Genomic DNA, 25,391 nt, shown 5'->3' with positions numbered 1-25,391 from the left:
AATTAAAACATATTTACAGAATGGAAGAATATTAGATTTTTCATCAAGTTTTTGAAGGATATTATAACAAAATTAATAAGGTTAGTATTCTTATAAGAAATTTTGGAAAAATAAAATAGAATGATTATTAGTAGAAATGAAGTGACCCTCAGCAGAAATAGAATGATCTTTAGTAAAAATGGAACCTTTAATTATCTTTTTTAATAATTTTTTTTTCTTTTTTATATACATTATATAATTCTTTTCCAGTAATGTACTTGTATAACATGAATGTTCTATATTTAACTGTTATAAGAAAGAAATTATTAGTAGTGTGCAAAAATTTTTATTTAGTGATAAAAGAAGGTACATAGCGAATTCCTCCTCCAGAATAAGCAGACTTTTATCAACTACAAAGTTAGGGCACCTGATGAGAGTCCCAGAATGGTAATATACCGGGGTTTGTCACCAGTAATACCCCTAAGTCTTGGTTGGCTAAGGGGTAGCCCTATCATTGCAAAATAAAAAAAATACACACCTTGTCTTTTATATCAGGGAAATCTGTTCCTTCACTTAAAAAAGGTCAAGACAAGAACTAGAAAAATTGAAAGAAATTATTAATATTACTAATCAAATTAACATTTTTCATTCAATAAAAAATTTTAAAAAATCAAAATTTTACTAATGGAAAGGAGTCTTAAATAAAAAAAATCTTCTGTAAATAGTATGACTCAGGCTGATGAATTGAGATATAAAAATGAAAAAAAATTAATACATGAAATATATAACTGAATCTATTCTTTGTCATATTATGACAAAATTGTATCATTTTGCCAAATATGGCATAATATAATTTTTGAATAAATTTATATCAATATGACAGTTAATATTGCATTGATATTACAAGTATTACTCATAGTTACACCAATATTTTAATTTTTTTATCATATTATAAACAATAATTTTACACATATATAGCTTAGAAGATCAAATTTTAATTTGTATATATTTAGCAAATGACTCAAATTTTGTCAGTATATATAACCCATTTGACACATAAAAATTGAATCATTTGTCAAAAATAGTAATGTAGTATAACTTTTGTCAGTCTGTCTCATTTGATATATATGTATTTAAAAATGAAATAAGTTGATAATGCATATAGTATAAATAGATTAATATAGAGCATTCAATCGAAAATTAACTACATTAAAAGTATTTACAAAGTGAAGTAGATCAGATTCTGTTACCATAGTACACTATGCTTAATTTTAAAATGGACAATTATATTAGCAGAATGAAGGAATTTTTATTTATCAGTTTTGAAAAAATGGCTTACTAAAGGTATCTTAAATTCAAAAACTGAAACTACCTGTAACTTTATTGAATATAATTACCTTTTGTTTTTTCTTTCCTCTATTTCTTTCACTAGTTTCAATAACACTTTTCTTTGAGTTCTTTTTTGTTTTCCAAAAGCAAATTAACTTCTAATCACGTGATATAATTTCTATAAAACAAAAGTCTATTTGATGAAAAAATTAAATAGTTCTTTTAGTATGTAATTTACAACATTTACAATTGCATTATAAGATCAAATGTTCAACTATAGTGTTATACTATTATTAATAATTAGCATTTGTTAAAAATGTATCATAGTGAAAACTTTTTTTTTAGAATCTTTGCGTGAATTAGAACTAAAATGTTGCCTTTTTTAACTAGTTTTAGTGATCAAGCAGATAAAAGCAAACTCTCCTTTGATGTGTCTTATATGTACCATACTAAATATAGTAAATTACAGTATGATCATATTGCTTCATTATTTATGTCATCCATATTGTATGTATAACAAAAGAATGGTATTAAATTATGTTCTACCCGATCAAATTTATGCTTACAGTGAATCATAAAATTCTTATAAAAATAAAATAATGGTCCCATATGGTTGAAACTGTAAAAATACATAATTAAAATCTTTATTTATCTGAATTTGACATGAATAAAGATTATTATTATTTTTTTTGAAATGATTTTATTATTTTTTAAATGATTTTTTTTTTTTGGAATAATCTATTTAATAAAGTTTCTTTTTAATTCCAAGAATGGTTTAGTTTATTGATACACTAGGTAACGGTGACTGTTAAACGTCTGAAGCGGGCGTCACGCTACTGTCACGCTGCATGTTTTTCCAAAGTGAAATCTTAGTGTTATATTTTGCAACAATTTATAAACATTATCTTTATTGTCAAATTCAATTGTTAAAGTTTTTTATTGATAAATAGTTTAATAAAATAATTTAACATAATCATAAATTAAATACTGAAAATAATAATATGTAATTTAGACTATTTGTAATAATAAATAAAATTTCATTAAGTATTTAATCATTGAAATTAGTCACTTTTCTTCAGACAATCTCTCTTGTAACCTTTTACATTTTTTAATATGTTGAAGTCTTTCAAACGAAAATGGCTTAAAAAGTACATCATCAAGAGCACGGACCCTGGAAATTGCCACAATTTTGCATTAATATTTTAATAATAAAAATAAATTACACAAGATATAAGTTATATTTATTCATTTATTATGTTTATTTGTTTATATTTAATGAATATTAAATTATATAAAGAAATAGTTAAAAAACAACTAAATTTATTATATACATCTTATGAAGATTAAACTAAAGTTTAATAAAGTCTAATTTTAAGATAATAGTATCGAAAATAATAAGCTAATAATATATTTTTATTTTTATTTTTAGAATGTAGACAGAGTCAGGCTAATTTTTATTTTATTGTTTTTTATTATATAGACATCGATTACAAAGCTAATATTTTAAACTTAACAAGAAGAAAAATCTGCTGAAAATAGCAAAGAATCTGAAGATAAATCATGAAAGAATAGTATCAAGTCTAGTAAAATTGAAAAAAAACTTTCTTTCATTTTACTTTACGAACTATATAATAAAATTGCTGAATTTACTTTAATAACAATTACAAATGCATAATATTAATAAAAATTTATATACAGCTAATAAACATGCAATAGACTACTGTCTAAATTTGAATTATTATGTTATAGAAAAGGCAATAGAAAAGAAAATATTAAAGAGAAATATTGTGAGAAAGAGAATTTTAATCAACAAAAACATCATATTATAATCAGCGATAATTGTGATTTATCTATCATAGTTGTGTAACATCAATATTTTAATTCGTGATTCATTTAAGGAGCGGAGAAAATTCATATATATTTTGGTTGAATGTGGCCAGCTTACCTGTCAAATCATTATTCCATGAGGGTATAAAGAACATTCAGATTCCAAGCGCATTTTCTAGTATCTTTCCCGTGTATGAAAATGAATATAATAACAACACTGTCTATCACTCGAGTCTTTATGGATTCCAAATTATAGAAAATTTTCACTGTTCTTGGACGAAACATGATTAAATCAATAATTAATTACTAGTATGATTAGCATCATGTCCATTCATACCTGTATATTATTGCCGTAATACTTTACTGTATACTCACATTAATGTCACATCAGAAACACTGACAGGAGATAATGTTTTTGATCGTTTACAAACACATTTGAGCAGTGTCTCCAGTGTCTCCAGTGGATATCCTGGTGGTGTGGAAGATATTTTAGCAGCATTAAAAGGGAGGCATCTGAACTAAAAGTACAAGCATAATTTATTAATCTTAGAATTACTAATATAATAATATTAGATTTTTAATTCTCTCAAAATTTAATATCTTTTTCAGACTAATTATTAGTGGCTAATAAATCTCTTGGGACATTTAATAATTTAGAAACTTTCTCACTTACATTTAATTTCTTTGTTCATATTGTAAAAATTTATTTGTAGATATAAGTGTACTTTTATTTTCTTTTTTATTATTTTTTCTTTCTTTTTCTTTTATTTCTTTTTTCCTTTTTTTCCTTTTTTCTTATTGTTTCACAACCATAGATAGTAACCAAAAAAATTGTTTTTTTTTTTTGATTTTTTTTTCGAAACAAAAAAAAATTATTTTTTTGGGGGGGGTTATTAGGGATTAACTTTTTTTTAAAAAAAATTATTTCTCACCATGGGTGAGATTTGATATTAGCCCAGGTCAAATAAATTGTCAAAAATATCAAAAATGGTATTTATGATCTTTGTAAAGGTTTTAACAAAGTCAGGATTATTTAAAACATGCAACAGGAGCAACAGGAGATTTATTATGAGGAATTGATAAAATACATTGAAATGAGAAATTGGGATTAGATTTAATAGTTATTAGTATAGATGAATTTTTTCCTTTAGAAAAGGTTTATTACCATAGTGTAGTTAGTCAAAAAATAACTAGCCGCAACGTGATCCAGACCTGGCTCAGGCGTAGATTATTATGGATAAGGTTGCTGGAGAAACTTGGGGGTTTTGGCAAGTTGGCAAAATGCCGAAATAGCGAAACTTTGCTGAAACTATATGAAAGTCTTATTAAAAAGTTGGCGAAACTCTGGAGAAAAGCGAAACCTGACGAAACTTATTATAAATGCCAAAACTGCTGAAATCTTGCCAAAACTATAATAAAACTATAGTAAAATCTTGGAGAAATGAATCGTAGGATTTTGGAGAGGTTTAGGCAGGCAACCTTAGTCTTGAAATTCCAAGGGATTTTCTGCGATTAAACCGGGTCCGAATGATCAGCAATCAGGAATTAGGCCCTGTTTTTTGGCTAACTACATCATTATGAAATCACATACCATTTTTAATTTCTTTCATAATAAAAAAAAGTTGACTCAAAAAATTCAAATAAAATTGGAAATCGTTTCCTATTTTTAATTTATTTTCTCTAAAAAGAATTTTTATAAATTCAAATATTCATGTCTTTATTCTTCTTTTGTAAAAAAATTTCTCAATATCTCACTATAATTAGTTATAGTTGCATTAATTTAGAGTTATGATGATTTTGTAAATTCTAATTTTGAAAAAAAAGATACGATCATTAAAAATTTTGGTTAAAAAGGTCTTAGTAAAAATAATACTCATAAGGGTTTTAAAGAAATGTAGTGTTCATTTTTTCATATGGGCCTTCAGTTATCAAAAAAAAAAAAACTATCAAATGGATCCTATTGAAAAAAAAAGACTATATATTGTATAATAGATGGAATAGAAAAATCAGGGTAATTTATAGATAATAATAAATAAAGTATTTCAATTATTATATTATAAATAAAAAAATTCTGATTAATAAATTTCTTGCCAAATTTATTCATTTTTTTCATTGGCTATAATTTTTTGTAGTTAACAAAAAGAAAATCTGTTGAAAAATTGAAGGTTCGTGATAAGTCTCAATGTGCTTCCATTATTAATAGGTATGTTAGATCAAAAATGTCTTCTTACAATTATGTTTAAATTATAAAAGAAAGTATATATAATAAAATAGGTAAAAATTTTAACTATCATTATTTTAGGGCAATGTATTTACTATTTTGTAAATTTTTATAAAAATAAATACTGTAAACTAATGATCTAAAATTTTAAAATTTGAATGAGAAAAGTTTATTAAAAAACTTATTTTATTCGAAGTATTTTTAAATTATTTTTTGCTTTTTCATTTCCTTGTTTGGCAGATTTTTCATACCAATAAATCGCTTTATCTATATCTTTTGCAATTCCATCTCCTTCTTCATACATTAAAGCAAGATTATTTTGTGCCATATAATTTCCCAAATTTGCAGCATTTTGATATAATTCAAATGCTTTTTGTTTATCAATTTTAGTTCCAATACCTTCATCATAACAATATCCCAACATCATTAATCCAATTATATGTCCTGCTTCAGCTGATTGTTTAAACAATTCAAAAGCTTTATTATAATCTTTTTCAATACCCTCTCCATTTTCATATGAAATACCAAGATTATACACTGCACCTATATTTCCATTATTTGCAGCTTTTTCATAATATTCAAAAGCTAATTTTTCATTTTTTATAGTTCCATATCCATGATCATAACACAAACCAACAAAATTTTGTGCTAATGTATGATTTTTTTCTGATGCATTAATAAACAAATTAAATGCTTTATCATAATTTACACTTGTTACAATTCCACGATAATTAAAATATCCAAGGATAAAAATAGAATTTGAACTATTTTGATTATTTAATAACCAATTATAAAATTCTTGTGAATTTAAATTATGATTATTAAAATATTCAATAACTTGCTGCTTTTCTAATTTCACATCAATTCCTTTATTTCTTAATTTATAAAAAAAATCATTTATTTCATCAACTATAATGTTAAAATCTTTTTCAGTTGAAAGATTTTCTTGTTTACTTGATATTGCCATAGAATCAATTTCTTTAGTATTCATTTTATCAAAATTTTGAATAAGTTGAGATAAATCTCGTAATTCTAAATTATTAGTACTTATAAAAAAATCATTTTCTTGTTCATTTGACATTTGATGGTTATCTACTATTACATCTGATTTTGTAATTATTGCACTTAGCCAATCAACTACTTGATATATAGTTGGACGATTATCTGGTTCCCCATCCCAACATTCTAAAACCAAACATAATTTAGAATTAATAATATTTAGAATATAAAATTTAAAAATTAAAATATTACTCACTGGTATAAATTTTAATATATTCTTCAGGAGTATCAGGAACAACAGTTTCTCTAAGACCTTGTAAAATTTCCACAGCTAAACCAATATCATATTCTTCATCCTCAACATAAAAAGGAGGCTGCCCACTAGATATTTCCCAAAATAATACGCCTATACTATAAATATCACTTTTTTCATTTAATGAGAACATTTGAGTTGATTGATTATTATTATTTCTTCGTCTACTAAAGCTTTTTGGATCGACATAAGGAATCACACCAAATAATTTAGATTGAAAATTAGATGATGTTCCAATTCTTTTAGATAATCCAAAATCTGCTAATTTGATTGTGTTATTACGGACTAGTATATTACAGGAGTGCTATTAAAGAAACATATATATATATTCAAAATTTTTTTAAAATTAAAAATACAAATACATTATGATTAATGGTTAAATAAGGTTAAATAAAATTACCAAATCACGATGCACTATTCTTTCGTTATGTAAGCATGATACGGCACAAGATAACTGGTATGCCATATTATATTTGTCATCCCAAGTAAGCTTGTTAAAATTTTTCTTTAAATAACTTCGAAGAGTACCACCGTCGGCGTATTCCAATACTAACCGATAATTATTATGATTTTCTAATGAATAAAAGAAGTAATTACTAAATGAACTTTTGTAAAATTTGCGATTAAAGAATATTATATTTATCAAGGTGATGTTAATAATACCTGACTCAAGTTTTGTTATTCCATAGCAACTAATAATGTTATCATGGAAATCAACTTTGCGTTGAATTTTTAACTGAATAAAAAATAAAATATTTGAAATAAATATATTAGATAAAAATTCATGGACGAAAAAAAATGTATTATACTGCATTAAAATACCTCACGAACGATTTCTTTCATGGTGAGGTTATTAAGACTAATAAACGATTTTAATGCAACTAGTTTTCCTGAATTTTTCCAATTTGCACGATATACGTTTCCGAAAGCTCCAGTACCAATATGTTGAATATTATTAAAATCTTCATATTCATAAAATTTTAAATGTTCTTTATCAACAGCTTCTTCAATCCAATTAACCCATTCATTTGTATTATTTGTATTTTCGGTATCTTGCATTTTGATATTATCGAACGTATTGAATAATAATAAGCTAACAGAAAGTTAAAAAAAAATGAAAAGCAAAAATTGTTAAAGTTTTATTGTGTATGCCTATTATATAAATTTTTTTTCTCCGAATAGTCGCACAACGTACAGCGTGATTTTTAGTATTACCAAACAAAAAAGTCAATACCTACAGCCATGGTACCGCAGTACCGCAGTAATGACTTTCCCAGCGTAACCTGAAAAAAATGTCACGAAAAATCACGTGACTTTTTTTGTCACAACCGTCACACCCCACTGCGTTTCCATTTTCTATAAGTATCTGAGGGACTTGTTTTTTTCGAGTAGGTAAAAACTTATTCGTCACATCTTATTCGTCACAAGTACAAGTGCGCCACACTTAATTTCAGTCAAGTTGCGTAATGCCGGCCATTTCGGGACATTTTTTTCAGGTTACGCTAGGGAAGTCCGCAGTAATTTACATATAAAACGTCAATTTATTATTTTTTTGCAAGATTTAAGAAAAATTTTTTTCCATAAAAAATAAATCTGATAAGAGATTATCAAAAAAAATATTATGATTTTTTTTTTAACTTTAGTCTTAAAATTAATTTTTTTATTATTTTGATGGTCAGATGACTCTCAAACTTCCATTCGAAGATAACGAAGATAAACTCCCTAGTCCTGAAGGTATATTGAAAAAATACTATAATTTGTATTAATATTTTCAATTAAAAGTATTATAAGTCACAATTATTTTCGGTTCTATTATTAGAATATATACAACTTTTTTCATAGAAAGAAAATCATGATAAATAAAATTTTTTTTTACGTTATTTGAATAAAATTGAATAAATGATTCCTATCACAATCATTCCAACAACATATTTGGAATTTTTTTTAAAATGTTTTATTATAAGATGGAAGAAAGAGTATTCTAATTTATCAAAAAAGTATCATTACAAAGTTTACATTTATATTGTTGTTTAGAATAATATAAATATAATAAACGTTTACTTTTTTAAAAAAAAATTTAGAGATTTTTTTCATTTCTTTCATATTGAGAAAGTTTCAATTTCCAAATTAGAAATTTTCCATTCATCAATTAAATGAATAAGGATGATGATGATTTACAGCCAATTTTTTTGGTAAAATATATTATTTTCATTTTAAACAAACTATAAAAACAAATTTTTAATTCCGCTAGATTAATAAGAATCGAAATTGTTTGAATAACTAAAGCACAAATTACAAAGTTCAAGAATTCTCAAAGAATTAGAATAATAAGAATTATCGTGTTTAAATTTATTTTTTCTCAAATTTTTTGTGAGAGAAATAAATAGCACTTACAGTATATTAACATTGTAATTTATCTTCGAAACTAAATTTCTGCTGCTTTTTGACACCAATGAAAGGATTTTGAATTTTCAGATTCTATATTTTCCACACAAAATTCAATATGAAAGATTTTTGATAATTCAAGAATTATATCCTCAAGGCAAATTATAATATAAATCTTTAGAGTTAAAAATGATAATAAAGATTTGTTTATCATTAATATCACCAAATATATTAATAATAAAGTAAACGGTACATATCACAAGTTACTACAATAGTTAATTAGTCAAAATAGTAAAAGATCCTTTACCAAATATAATTTTAAAATTAAAAGTCATTTTCATAGAGAAAAATTTCATGTTCAATCATTACACTTGTTATTAGTAAAAACTTTACATATTAAAGTTGGAAAAAATTACTAATGATCATTTATTATCCATTGAATTTTTGTTATCAATATTTTGTTGCGTTGGTTTTGAATATCTTTCTAGTAAATGTGAAGCTAATCTAAAAAGAAATGGTTATTGATTTATACAAACAAATATTTAGTACCGAAGAAGAAGGAATAAGGTTTTTCAATTATTAGTAAACATAAGATTCAATATTATACATATATTTCATAATTTTTTTTTATTCAATATTAGAAATAAGGGAGAAAATAATGATATCGAACAGAATTTATTAGGAATAACAAAAAAAAATCCGATTTTGTGTTTTTATATTAAAATTTTATGTAGTAGAATTTTGGTTAGATGAAGAATGGAAACTTTGTAAAACAGTATGAAAAAGCGATAAATCAATTAAGAAATCAGTACCAAAATTTCATAATCGACCGAAATTAATTACAACGATTATTATTATAAAAATATGTCCGTTGAGTTTCAATTTGTGAATTACAAAATAGTGCGCTGAGTTTTTAAATTGATTATTAAACAAAATTAATATAAATTACCGTCTATACTTGCCGCCCATATAAATGGGATTGGGAGAATCCCATATCCCATCCCACCCATATCCCATCCCATATCCCATTTATCCCATCCCATTTGTCATAATCCCATTCCAATCCCAAATCCCAATCCCATTCCAATCCCATATCCCATATCCCATCCCATATCCCATTAATCTTATACATGTATATTGTGTAACCTTACTCCCATTGGTCTATCTATCACGTGATGTTACACAAAATTCCAAAAAAGGAAATTTTTCTTCCCACGGGAGATTTGGTTTCACAAGCATTCCGAAAAAGGAATTTTTATGCCGATCATATAATTCCGGCCAGAATTACAGCTCTAGTATTACGGTCCTTTTTCAAATTAGTTTTTTGCGATTTTCTCAATATCCAGTGATCCAATTTTGATAAACTTTTTTTTAATTTGTAGCTAATATTAAGCTCTATAAAATAAAAATATTTCTTGCAAGAAATAATAAAAAAAAAGAGCAGATTAGGTTAATTTTTGCAAAAAGCCATTATGAATTCTATAATAGATGTCTGAGGTCCTGTAATATCAATTAAATAAGAAATATTTGGAATTAATTTTTTATTGTTGCATTTGCCTTTTTATTATAAAAAAAACATTACAAAATTATAAATTTTTTATAACAAAAATGTAATATTTTAACTTTATTTTAACCTATCTATTAAAATAATAAAAAATTTATCTATAAAATAATAAATAATAATTCATTAACATAGTATTTAATTAAAATGGCTTGGTATTCAATAAAAATGGATTTAATTTTCTAATTTTTTTAATTTAAATTTAAATTATTAGCATATACAGTATAAGATATAATATCTTTAAAGAGATTTATTTATAATTTTTTGTATATTTAATTATTTGTAAAGTATTAACCTATTAAGCATTCATATTATTATCATATAATCTGTAATTAATCAATTCTTAGATTAAAGAGTATTATATTTGAAAAAATTTTATGTTAATAAAAAAGGAGTTTGCTATTTATCGCCGGAGTCACGTAATTTTTAATTTTGGCCGGAATTAAGTGATCGACATAAAATATCCTTTTTTGGATTATTGTGTAACTCATTTCCCCGTTTTTGATGAGAATCAAAATTGCCTTTTTTGGATTGTGTAACGTTACTCAAGTGCCCAAAAAGGAAAATTTGGCCGGAATTATAAAATTTGTCTGAAATTATAGGAAATGGGATTTGGGATGGGATTTGGGATTTGGGATGGGATTGGGATTGGGATTTGGGATTGGAATGGGAATGGGATTTGGGATTTGGGATGGAATGGGATGGGATGGGATGGGACTCCCATCCCATTTAAATGGGCGGCAAGTATATTACCGTCTGTAAAACTCTTTCCAAGCCTATTAGAGTTATAGAGGATCAAATTGTGCTAAACTCCGTTAATAAATTACATGTTATATTACATAATTCAGTTTATAATACATGTGTTTTATAGATTTATTAAGCTATAATCATATGATATATGATATAATTTTATCTGATAAAGGATAAACTTTGGTGCCACCTTAAAAATAGTATAAAAAAGGGGTAATTTTTAAATAAACCGAATAATTTTTTTTTACAATTTTTTATTTCGAAAAAATTCTATTCTCTTTCAAGATGCCTTTACCTTCATTACCCGATGAATGTTTTAATAATGTACTCTCCTTTCTAAATAGATGTACCTTACATAAATGTCTATTGGTAAATAGATATTATTGTAAACATTCTATCCCCATAATTTGGAGGAATCCTTTTAAATGGTCATGCATAAATGGTTTTCTATTAATAAATACCTTATTAAAGTGTCTTAACGAGGATGAGATTTCTTCATTAATTCCTTATGGAATAAATATTTCTCATCAACCTCCTTTATTTGAATATGAAAAATTTGTAAAAAAATTTGATCATTGTAATTGTGTAATAGGTATATTAGAGTGGCTTAAATTTGAATTAATAGTACTTCCTACATTTCAACAAGACATTATAATTCAAAAGTTGATTGATATTATATATCATATGTTTATGAGAGCAAGATCAAACTTAAAGGAATTCGTCATTTTCATGGATTATGGAAGCTATGATTTACCAAATATTTCCACTTTTACAACTTATAACCCAGGAATTACAAATTTAAGATCTTTAAAATTGGAAATAATAAGTTATTCTATAAAAAGTCAGAATATAATTGAATTTTTGAGAACATTATCTAAAGTCTGTAATGGAATCATTAGATTTAAAATATGGTTATTACAAATAAGAAATGAAATTCTTTTACCAATTTTAGATATTATCAAATCACAACCTATAAATAATTTATCTATTTGTTATACTATAACTCATAATATAGAAGATATATCTAAAACTATCATATATACCTCTAAATTTCGATCAAAAACTTTAAAAAGGTTAACATTTGATAGAATAAGCTTTAAAGGGGTTGATTTTTTATTGATATCAAAATTAAAAAATTTAGAATATCTTAAAATGTTTTATTGTAATAATTTTACAATAAAACATTGTGAAGATTTGTCTAAGAGAGAATTTCATCTTAAAGGATTAACATGGTTACATAATACTGATAATTATGATCTATTACAAGTTATTGTAATGATTAATTCACTTTGTGGCGAAGCATTGGTTGAATTATATTCAAATGTTGCTACTATTGAAACAGTTAAAATAATGAGAAAATCTTGTCCAAATATCAATATCTTAAGATTATCAGGATCATTATATCATTTAATAATTCCATTAATTTGTGATTTAACACCATTAAAAACTCTAGATATACTAGTTGAAATTGAAGTTGATAATCAAGTATTACTAAAATCCTTGGGAGATTATTTAAAGTCTGTTGAAAATTTATCATTTAATTTTGATTTCTATGGTATCAATTTACTTAACTATTTCGAATATTTTACTAATAATTGTAAAGCAAATTTAAAAAAATTATCTATCAATTTACATAATAATAATCTTTCAAGAAAAGATTTTTTAAAATGTATAGATAATTATCAAAGAGTTCATAATTCTTTAAAAATATTGGAAATTAAACAACATGAGTTTTATTGGTCAAAAGAAGAAAGGGAAATTATTAGATCATTAGAAAATCAAGGTGTTTGTCTTAAGAAGTTAGGGGATTAAATATTCTTAGGTATACTTTATAATTGGAAATTTCAAGTAAGATATTGTTATGCTTTATGCTATTAAATATGAGTCGACTAAATAATCTCAATAACTTTTGATTAACTTAGTTATAATAAAAATAATCTGGGGTTATTAATCTAGAATATTATGCATTTCATATTTTCATCTCACTAAAAAAGAATTTGAACGAAGCAAATTTATTATATATATAACAATAAATAGTTAGTGAAACTTATTTATTGTATGCTGAAATATTAATATAATTATGAAGTAAACAAATTCTGCTATTATTTTTTACTTACCTAATTTTTTGAATTTGTAAAACAGTTTTATTTATTCTATTTTCTCATATTCAACACATTTATCCTATCTTGTCCGATAATTTTCAATAGAATACCTTTTTTCTCAATAATTCGTCATTAAGTCAATTTGTTGCACTTTCTCTCTTTTTACTACATGAATAATTTTAAATCATATGTTGTAACTTCTATTGTATCGTCATATTCTCCATCAAAATCATTTCTTTTAATTTAACTTAAAAAACAGATAATTAAAATTATCCAACAAATTAATGTTTTTATTGTTATTGTCTTTATTGTCTTTATTAAATTTTTTCATTAAAAGTATACATCTAACTGCTAACTAGATAAGTTGAAACAATCAATAAGTGATAAAAATATAAGAAAATTACATTAATACATTAAAAAATGTAACATTAATACATTAAAAAATATACAGTATAATACTAAATCAATCAAATCATTGACCTTTTTGGAATATTAAACTTAGTTGTTTATTATCTCTGATTACAAGTACTGTATATGTGAGTATTGAAGCCATAATATGTTAAAAAGACAAATAATGCATATACTCCAATAATATATTTGCCTTTTCCATTTTAATGAATTAAAAGAGGCATTGGAAAGATTCTTAGTCTCAGAATATATTCTTTAAATCTGGAAAACCAACCATTCTTTAGGTCAATCACAAGTAATATTGTTGAACTTAGTTCAATTTTATAGTACACTAATAAGCCTGCAATCATATCACAGAGAGTTGTTGGTAAAAATTTATATCGCGTAATGAATGAATATCCCATTAAGTAACCAGTATAATTCCATTATACTTTCAATACGTTATATTGTATGAAAGCATATGAATATATTTGAATTTTTTATTCTTGTATTTTGTATTGCTTATGATAATTAAGCAAATGAATGATAAATAAAATGGCTAAATCAGCAAGTCTCCTATTAAATAAATTCAAAAAATTTAAGAAAAATAATTAGTAAAATGAAATAGCTAAACAAGTGAATATTTCAATAGTGAATATAAAACAAAATAAATTACAACTATCATCAACTCAAGCTGTTGTAAAAATTCTGCAATTCCATTGGCAAATTTGGAATAGCACCAGGTATAGCTGCACCAGACATGGTCTCAATTGCTTGTATATCAGCTGAATGATTAGACTATCATTAGCAGACTCCACTAAATCACCTCCCCTTTAGTCACATCATAGAGTATATAGTCTCTCTATTTTTTGTTTTTTGACGCCAAAGATATTATATGTACTTCGGCATTGATGGATCAAATCAATATAGTGTTATATTCTTCGGTGTAATATAGTTGCGGGCAACCGTAAAGTTCAGGTTCCGTTGTTTTAATATCATACCAGCGAACAAGAGCAAGTTCGTATGGCGTAACTATAGTGTAGCTATATGGAGTTGACTGTATATTTCTCAATCCACCAAGGTTAAAGAAAAAATGTATTTTTAATTATTTAAATAAAAGAAAAAATGTAGCAATTTATAATTATTTAAAACAATACATGACTTAATTTATCACCTAATCATGTTTTTTTTTTGTAACATAATTGCATTTTCAATTATTGCAATTTATTTTAATTGTAATTTTTTTTTAGTTATCATATTTTATTTAATCACATATTTTATTTACCAATCAAGACTAGGGAGAGTTCTGTTTTACTATATCATGATGCAGCTACATTCCCTTGACCCTGGCGCAACTTATGGGAAAATTTTATTATCGTTAATTTTTAACAAATAATATTTATTTATTTATTTATTTCTCAGACTGGAAAACAAAGTAGAGTTTAATACAACTGGAGGATAAAAAATAAGAATGAGTTTAGAAAACAACTATAACCCTACAAGCCCTAAAAGAGTTGATACCCTCCTGCTTTTGGCCCAGATCCATTTACCATAGGATGGTTTTTTAAATCCGTTTACTGCGTAATCACGTGATCATTCGGACGCTCATTAAGTTTTAGCCAATTACTTCAATTTTAAATTCAAGCACATTAATTAACAACCTTTCGTATACAATAAAGGAATGAAATTGGAAATAAGACACTAAAAATATCAAACAATTAATTTAAATCTGAATTATTCATTATGTTGTATAGGTTTAGTATTTAATCATTTAGGATTGAGTTTGTACACCAAATTATTTCATGTTTATTTCAATTTTTTCACGCTATAATTACCATGTCACAATAGTAAAAAATGGCTTATTACATTAAAATCAGAAATATTATTATTATCTTATGTAAACAAATACTTTACCTCATTGAAGACTTGAGAAGATTACGAGAAGAACTTAACGGACGAATGGCATGAATGTCATGTGACAAAGAAGTTGACATTTTTTAAATTATTTCCTACCTTATAATTATCTAAAGTACCATAGTTATTATAGTAGTAGTTAAAATTTTTATGCAAAAACATGGTTTAGATTAACAGACTTCAAATATTTCAATATATTTAGTCAAAAGTAAACGGAGATGTGTATACGGTAATAAAGTTATAATTTAATTTTTTTGACAAGTAGAATTCATTATACATTTAATATAATATTCATAAAAAAATTACGGTACCATTATACAGTACAATATTATAGTGTATACTAAATTACTATAAGAATTTTATTAATATTGTTCATTATGTTGCTATCGTAATATCATCACAAGATTAGCTACGTCCAGTATAAAATATAATAGGAATAGTTTTTTTTTTTTCATTATAATAATATGAAAATTAAACTAAATAATTAATAATGATTGGAATTGATAATTTATTCCTATATACAACAAAATTAATAAAAAAAATCGATTTTAGAATTAGAAAATGTACATCAATTACATAAACTATGTAAATAAGTTGTACAGAATTTTATTTAAGGTCAATGATAATGACAATCAAATCGGCATAGAAAATTCTACATCAACATTTCGTGCAGATAATTGCGCCATACTTAATTTAGATAATTTTAATGAAAAGCCATTTTATCTTTTTTTTAAGTGTGACTCTGATAATATGTACAAAGTGTTTGATCGACATTAAAAAGAAATTCTTTTGGGAATATTTTTCTTTTTTAATTTGCCTAATCCAAAATTCTAGAAATCCATAATGGAAAAATCTTTTAGATCGTCAGTTTCAGAGTCCATAAAAGTTATCGTACGATTTGAAATTTTGATTAATGAATAAATGAACAAAATGCATGATTCATTTAATGACGACCAAATAAAAGGTAAAAAAAAAAAAATAGATGAAATTAAGATAGACGAGATTAAAACAGTATCACTTTAAAAAAAAAAAAAATATTATAAAAAAGGTTACTAACCGTGAAATAATTTTTTTTTTTTTCAAGATAATGTTCTTTCCTTTACAATTTACAAATTCCACTATCCTTTCCTTACCTTCATCACTTTGTCACGTCACTTTAATTACCTGACAAATATTTCAGTGGCGTACTCTTAATATAGACATTATTAGAAAACCTTCTGTTCGGAGGAACCCTTTAAATCATTAACTTACGACATCAATACATCTTCATCAACCTTATTTATTTGAGTAAATTATTACCAGGGAATTTGCATTGTACGTAGATCATGATGGAAAGAGAACGTTTAAATCGGTTATTATGATTATTATTAACTTAGAACGATATGATAACAATGATTCATCACCATAATCAAGAGCAAATTTTTGAAGAAATGGAAATTGTATATACATACACATTCAACATGTCCATCTTCTAACAACTTTGTTAGTGAAAACGTGTTATAAAAAATATAACATACTATCAATCATCAAGAAAGCTGATTCAGCAAATAATGGACAACAAATAATGGGCAACAAATAATAGCAAATAATAGCTAACAAATAATGGCCAATAAATAATAGCCAACAAGTAATGGCCAATAAATAATAGCCAACAAATAATGAGCAACAAAATAATGGGCAACAAATAATAGCCAACAAATAATGGCCAACAAATAATAGCCAACAAAATAATGGCCAACAAATAATAGTCAACAAATAATGGCCAACAAATAATAGCCAACAAATAATGGTCAACAAATAATGGCCAACAGCAAAAAAAAAGAAAAAATATAAATAGAATTTTATTCAGGAAATACTCACGTAATTGAGTAGTTGAATTAAAATCAATAGTTTTGTTAATTATCTATTTATTGAATGACGGTTATAAATCATATTTGAGAATCTTGTAGCAGAATATTAAAGATGATAAAGATTCGGAATAGTCTAAAAAAATAACATCCAATAACAGACATGAAAAAGAAAATAACTGTGAAGCCAATGGAAAATAAGACATGCAATTATTAGGAATTGAAAGCAGCAGTAAAGCATCCAAGTAAAGCCATAAATGAATCCAAATTCTTGTATAATAATATTTTCCATAGGTATTCCATTTAAAATTAATTAATGCTTCTCCTTTCCATGTTTTATAGATATTTCTATTTATTGTCTCAACAAATTGTACTAGATTTAAATATAATTAATTCGAAAAACCAATTATAATCTTGTGGATAAATTAACAAATTAAAATAAGGAATCATAAAAATAATTGTTGGTGTTGATTTAAAATATTTGAGAATTTTAAAAATTATAATATAGTTCAATGTATTTAAGCGTATAATTACAATTTTATTATACGAAGTAGTAAAATCATAAGAGTATTATTAAAGAGTTAAAATAGGTTTTAATATATAGAATATTTTCACACAATTTGTATTTATACTAGTTTGAGGATATTGAAAAGAAATGTAAAATATAAATGTAAATTGTATTAAAGAATAATAAATATTCATTAAATAATGGTATTGTAAAAATATTAATCGTACTTGAATTAAATATAAAATCCATGCTTAAGCCGTATACATACAATATGTATAAGTAAATAACCTACAACGTTATATGATCCGTAACAAAGTATGAACATGAATTACAAATAATTGTAGTAGATGGCAATTAATAAAATAAAAAATATGGCCTCTAACGATATAATATCTATCCTATGGATACATGACATCAAACATTCAGTCCCTATTATTCCGGCAAATGTTCTTTTAAACATCACTATAAAACCATTAGTAAAAATAATATGAAAAAAAGTGAACAAATTTTGTAGAACAAATTCTAACTACGCAGTCATAACTGTGCTATAATGTAAAAAATGGGCAATATAAATAAAATTAAATAAATAACTTATAATTTACGATCTATTAAATAAAGAAATTAGTTTATATTATTATTTTGATTCATACACAAGTAAACAAAACCTTATTAATACATGATGACCCACCACACCATAGATATTTTATTAATACAACAAAAATTAGTTATACATAACGAGTGATACTAGCTTCCATTGTTTAAACCATCTAATGAATTTTAATGTGTTTCTTTTACGTAAAAAACTTGGTTATCGGTCCTAATCAACACGTGACTTTTACTGCGGATAAACTTTTTATATAATAACCGTTAATTAGATCCAGAAAATGTTCATAATTTAAATAAGAGGGCTATTATATATTACGTTCTTCGAGATTATGATAAAGCTTTATTAGATATTGATAAAGTTATACAATTGGATATTTCAAATATTTTAGTATATTATTATAAACAAGAGGTCATTTCCATGGCGTGTTTCTAGAAGGTTTTTAGGCGAAAGTTATTTTGAAAAAATAATTTTCCTTAACATCACCATAAAAAATTCACTACCAGTGACAGTGGAAAATATTCATCACAGGCATCGTTTTCACTGTTTATATTTATCTGAAGGACAGTTTTTTTCGAGTGGGCAAAACTTTTATTCATCACTGTTTATTTTGACATGTTAGTGCATCATGCGGGTCATGTGTAAGTTCCAATGGCCAATCAGTGTGGCTAATCAAGTTCCGGTTAATGCTTATAATGCTAACGAAAAAAGTTTAGTAACACGCACTTCTTTATTAGTAATGTATTTTGTATATTTATGAATTTATTTTCGGTTTAAATTCACATTCTCTGGTATCTTCTGTGGCTCGTTCAGGATGATGTGAGATCGTATCACCGCAAGTATAGATCATTTTTTTTTTTATTTTAAAAATGATAAAATCTCGGTTTGGTCTTTTTTCTAAAACTGAAATTTTTTTCAAATTTTTTCTGATACCTAAAATCTTTTTTTTTCCATTTTTCTTTTTCGATTTGGTTTTTTTTTTTGAACCGAATTTTTTTTAAAATTTTTTTCCTTTATAATCTATATTTATATATAAATATTTTTTTTTATATATTATTATATAGTACATTATTATTTATTTTATTTATTTTCATTTTTTAGAATTGAACCTAGATCAATAATCGGATTGATACTGCGATATTACGGTAAACACCTTTTTTTCGATCCTTATTTTAATAATAATTTTTTTTCCTAATTATTCTTTTGGTAATTTTTTTTCGATGGATCGATGCTGCGGTGCTATGGTAAGCGTCTTTATTTTTAATAATATTTTTTTTTCCTAATTATTTTTTTTACTATTTTTTTTTCATTCTTTCACCTTTTAGGCTTGGATCAAAGTCAGTATTGTGATATAATCGAAATAAATATTTTATTTTTTATTTGGATAAATATGTTTTGTATGATTTTTTTTTAGTTGAGCTATATTATAAACGTAAACCATAATCGTTAACTGTTAAATTTATTATGTAGTTGAACCTGGATTATTGCAGAAATCGTGGAATTCCATGAAGGGCCCGATCAGCATTCAGGGAATGCTAAATGACGCAATAAAGAAGTTTCTCGATGAGTGAACTTTATTTTTCTAAGAAATTTGTGACATTCTAGAGGCATAAAATTACTCTTTTTCCGTTAAACAAATAATTGAGAATCACGATCTATTAAGAAACAGAGTTTAAAAATTATTTAAAAAAAAAACTTTGGTATATCATAGTTTGTGGGTCTCTAGTTAATTAGTTAATTCACAAAGTTCTAATCCTCCTAATTCATACATATTCTAAATTTCTAATGCTTTATGCGATATGAACAATTTTTTGTTGTTTACAGGACGGCGTCTCTACTTGAGGTATTTGAGATTCTTATTGGTGATTTTTGAAGTTTAAGACTGAAGTTTAATAATAAAAGTAGAAATTACGCGGTCACGAATATCGGGAATTATAGGGAGGGTGAGAGAAGTTCTAGTCTTAATAGATTAGTGTTAGTTTAGTTCTATTAGATTAGATAATTTTGATAGTTAAATGCCCCTAATAGGCTATTTATATAATAAAGAAATGCGTTACAAAAAAAAAAATACTGAATATACAGTATAATGTTTTTTTTATATACTTAAGTAAATTTAATTTATGACGGACGTTTAACAAAAATTCACGATAAAATTTTTGTGAACGCACAAATCAATAAGGGAATGAAAAGTAATTTATTTTTCAGTTTGTTTTAAAATGAAAAGCATTATTTTTTTAAAAAAAATGCAAAAGTAAAATATTTTAATAAAAATAATACATTGACAATAAATTATTTCCGGTTAATGAAATTTTAATCGGATTTTTTTTTTTTCAAATATTTATTTTTTTTGGTTTGATCTAAATTTCGGTTCCCCCTTTTTAATTTTCATTTTTTCTTCTTGAACCGATCTTTTACAAATGGTTCTTTCATTTTTTTCAAAACACCTTTTTATTTTCCTTTCTTTTTTTTAAAAAAAATTTTTTTTTTCCCTCTTTTTTTGTCATTTCACCGTTTAGATTTGGTTTTTTTTCCAAAACCGAAAAATTGTTATTATTATTATTTTTTTTATTAAATAATCTTTTAAGACTAATACTATTTTTTTTCGGTCTTTTTTTAGACCATATTATTAATTTTTTTTGAATTTTTTTTTTTTTTTGGACTTTTTGGACCGAATTAGTCCTTTTTTTCAGAATTTTTTTCGGTATTTATTTATTTTTTTTTTTGAACCGATTTCTTTCTTTATCCTTTTTCTTTTCCCCAAATTTGTTTTTCTTTTTCTTTCGAATTTTTTTTTATTTTTTCTTACTTTTTCCTTTTCGTTTCCTTTTTTCAACCCGATTTTTTTTTTTTCCAGTTGACTTTTTTTCTAATCCGAAAATTTTTTTCCCCTTTTCCTTTTTCGGTTTGGCTTTTTTCTTTCAGACTGAATTTTTTTCCTGAATACATTCTTCCACCATTTAAGTTTGGATCAGTGATCAGATCAATGTTGCGGCGACACGGCAATTGCCTTTTTTCCCGATTCTTATTATAAATAATAATATTATTATTTTTTTTGTATCAAGCTCAATAATAGACTAACATAATTACTTATTTATTTTTTGTAACAATAATTAATTTTCTGGGGAATTTTTTTTTTATTAATTAGTAAGATATTTTTTTTCTAGAGGATGTAATTTTTTTTAATAATATGATAGAATTTTTCAAGATAAAAAAAAAAAATTTTTTTTTGTAACAATGTAACAACAAACTACTTAGGCCGGGTAAAAAATTTTTTAGATTCTCGTGACATAAAATTTTAAAAATGACCCGGCCGGCCAGCATTTTTTTTTTATATACTGTATGTAAAAATTTGTTCTTATATAAAATTTTTTTACGCACATTGGCCAAAAACTTAAATCACGTGATAAAAAATTTTCACTATAAAAAAAAAATTCCATTCCAGCCGGGTCACGAGAATCTAAAAAATTTTTTTGCCCGGCCTTATACAAAATTGCTTTTTGTAATGAATTTGTAAATTTCACAGTACTGCAACATTTGTTTCGTGTGATAAATAAAATTTGCATTTAATAATAATATTTCACATACTATTATAGTACAACACTTGCACACAATTCATTGTTATTTGTATAATCATTAAATTGTGTAATTTATCACATTTATTTCTTACTGATACCATCATAATAATAGTAAAAATCTAGATCTATTCAAACTGCATGGCAAATAAAATATAAGTGTATTATTATTACTCTCTTACTTGATGGACAAGTATCATCCCCGGCGCAACGCGACGGGTTACACCTAGTTAATTTTAACAAAAAGAATTTTTTTTACAAAAAGAAACCCGTTTCAGCCAGATATTTTGACGTATTATCCCATATCCATCAAAATATCCGGCCAAATCGTTTTATTTGTTTTTCAGTTACTTTTTTTCTTTTAATTTTTTAATGAAAGATAAATTTATCGATTAATTTTATTCAAAAAAAAAAAAAAAAAAAAATAGAAAAAAAGACGGTTTGGGGTTTGGCCGGATATTTTACCGGATATTGGATAATTTGGCGAAATATCCGGCTAAAAAATTACAGAATAAACGATTTTTATCAATTTTTTTAAAATAATCATTTTTTTTTTAATAATTAATTTTTCATTGGATTCACTAGATAATTGATGAGCCGACCAACCCATTTTTAGTATAAGAATTTCGGCTTCAGATAAAATCCACCTTGTTTAATAAGACATAATAATATAATATTTATGAAATTTAGTTAATATAAACTAATATAAATTAATTTATAAATTAAGATGTTTAATGAAGAGCAAAAATATGAGCTTATTATTAGTGGGGGGCTGTGGGCTGTGTATATGTCACACAAAATTCAAAGCAAAGTTTTGAACAAATTAAATTTAAACAAACATTAGAGGGAAATTTGATAAAAGTTTTATCAGCTCTGATGCTGATGTGGCTTTTAATGTGACTTTGCCAAGTTTTAATCTCATAACCAGTGCTCTAATAACAGTATTTAAAGCATTTTACAACTTATTTAGATGTTTCACAATTTATTATCCCTTTACCAAGTTCTTCTCTTATTCCCTTCAGATGAGCCATTTAGTTGGCAATCTACCTTGTTTAATAAGACATAATATAATATTGTATGAAATTCAGTTAATATACTGTAAGTTAATTTATAAATTAGTTGTTTATGAAGAGCAAAAATATAGGTGCGAAGCTGTGGGCTGTGTATATGTCACACAGAATTCAAAGCAAAGTTTTGAATTTGAACAAGCATTAGAAGGAAATGTGAAAAAAGTTTTATCATCTCTAATGCTGATGTGGCTTTTAATGTGACTTTGCCAAGTTTTATCTCATGACCAGTTCTCTGATAACAATATTTAAAGCATTTTACAACTTATTTAGCTGTTTCACAATTTATTGTCCCTTTACCAAGTACTTCTCTTATTCCCTTCTGATGAGGCAGATGAGCCATTTGGTTGACTTCAAATAAAATTTACCTCATTTAATAAGTCATAATAGAATATTTTATGAAATTCAGTTAATATAAGTTAAAATATAAACTAGTTGTAATCTTTTAGTTTAGGAAAAGCAAAAGGATGGGCTTATTATTAGTGTAGGCTGTGTATATGTGTATATGTCACACAAAATTCAAGCAAAGTTTTGAACAAATTATATTTGAGAAAAAGTTTTACCATCTCTGTGGCTTTTGCCAAGTTTTTTTTTTTCTTGTGACCATAATAACAGTATTTAAAGTAAAAAAATCCAACTTATTTAACTATTTCACAATTATTTACTCTTTATCAAATTCTTATCTTATACATGCTTGCATTCTCTTTAAATTTAATATTACACTAGTATCTCGAAATTGGTACAATATTTTAAAATGTTAAATACATTAAAATCCTACTATTTTATTCTGATAGAACTTTAGAAAAGTTATCTGGTAATTCAAGATCAAAAATAGACGCAAAGTTCAAATCACAATATATTTTATTTTAAACAAGTTTACTTTAAATACTATAAATAACTAGCCAATATTTTGAAATCTAACAATTATATAATGTCATAATAAACTATTTGATAAGATACTTATACATTGGTAGTTTATCTGGAACTTGTCAGCACTAAAAAGATAATTAAAAATTACCAGCTTTGTTAAAGAAATGCAAAGGGCATACTCTTTATTATGGAAAGAAGAGAAATTCAATCACAGATTATTTAAGTGATTTTGATGAATATGGACATAATTCAACTTGACCTATCAGCAGTGTTGGAAATTCTTATTATTCTTATACACATAGAGTATATATTATTAATAAGAGTTTTGTGAGCTAGTACCTACAAAGTCATATGCACTCTTTATATATAAAATAATAGTAAGCATCATTATGAAATATCGTGTTTGTCTACTTTCAATTGAATGCATGGAAAATTTTAGATGATATATGCTGCACTAACAATTTCATCACTGTCTATGTTTTTTGTTCTTTTAATAAATCCAAATACAATCACGATTTTTACTTATATTATGATAAAGATTCAAGCTGTTGGTCCAAAACTATTCCAAGTATCAAAAATGGGAATACAAAAGTTTATATTGCTGGACTGTATATGGGTCATTACCCAAAAGTTGAAAAGAACAATCAATTTTATCATGCAATACAATCAGATGAGGCCATTACGATGTGGTTCTTATATTGTGACTCTACTTAGAAGATAGCCTATTCAAAACTAGAGCAACATTTTCAAAGATATGGAAAATAGAAAGTTTTTACACAAGAGGGAAATGTTCATATCAACAAGTGTCTATATTATAATTGATATGGAAATTTTATCAAAGGGTTCCAGAGTATGTTTCAAAAGAAGTGCAAGAAATGGTTGATATAGCAGATAAATATTACAAATTAGTCAAGTCAATGGAAGATATGGGTTTAAGGTGGGAAACATATACTGCAAGAGAAACTAAATCTCAATTTTTTAGAAAATAGTATTCTGTCAACAGTTGATACACAACCAGTGTTGGAAATTCAAGATGATTTTTATACATGCAGAGTACACATTGTTCATAAAGTTCATGTGCAACATATGAAAACATATTCATATGCAAAATATCATGCCTATCTATATTTTATCATATGCACAAAAATTTAAAAAG

The 25,391-nt window shown here is 25.1% G+C and overlaps 2 protein-coding genes across 2 annotated transcripts; one reads left to right on the top strand and one right to left on the bottom strand.

The window, feature by feature from the left end:
* Positions 1-5,537: 5,537 nt before the first annotated feature.
* OCT59_016043 (uncharacterized protein) lies at positions 5,538-7,727 on the bottom strand (the record flags this gene model as incomplete). The annotated part of the gene is made up of 5 exons (XM_025333678.2): positions 5,538-6,541; positions 6,612-6,972; positions 7,069-7,241; positions 7,332-7,404; positions 7,491-7,727. 5 exons carry the CDS (start codon positions 7,725-7,727, stop codon positions 5,538-5,540), a joined length of 1,848 nt encoding a protein of 615 aa, XP_025185936.2.
* Positions 7,728-11,649: 3,922 nt separating this feature from the next.
* On the top strand, positions 11,650-13,176 carry OCT59_016042 (uncharacterized protein; the record flags this gene model as incomplete). Its single annotated transcript, XM_066132214.1, has 1 exon — positions 11,650-13,176. The coding sequence occupies one exon, from the start codon at positions 11,650-11,652 to the stop codon at positions 13,174-13,176; it is 1,527 nt and encodes a 508-aa protein (XP_066003223.1).
* Positions 13,177-25,391: the final 12,215 nt, after the last annotated feature.

Source organism: Rhizophagus irregularis, chromosome 24 (assembly GCF_026210795.1).
Source record: "Rhizophagus irregularis chromosome 24, complete sequence".
NCBI classification, from domain to species: Eukaryota; Fungi; Glomeromycota; class Glomeromycetes; order Glomerales; family Glomeraceae; genus Rhizophagus; species Rhizophagus irregularis.
Note: the sequence above shows the minus strand (reverse complement) of the source record. Positions and strands in the feature narration are given on the sequence as shown.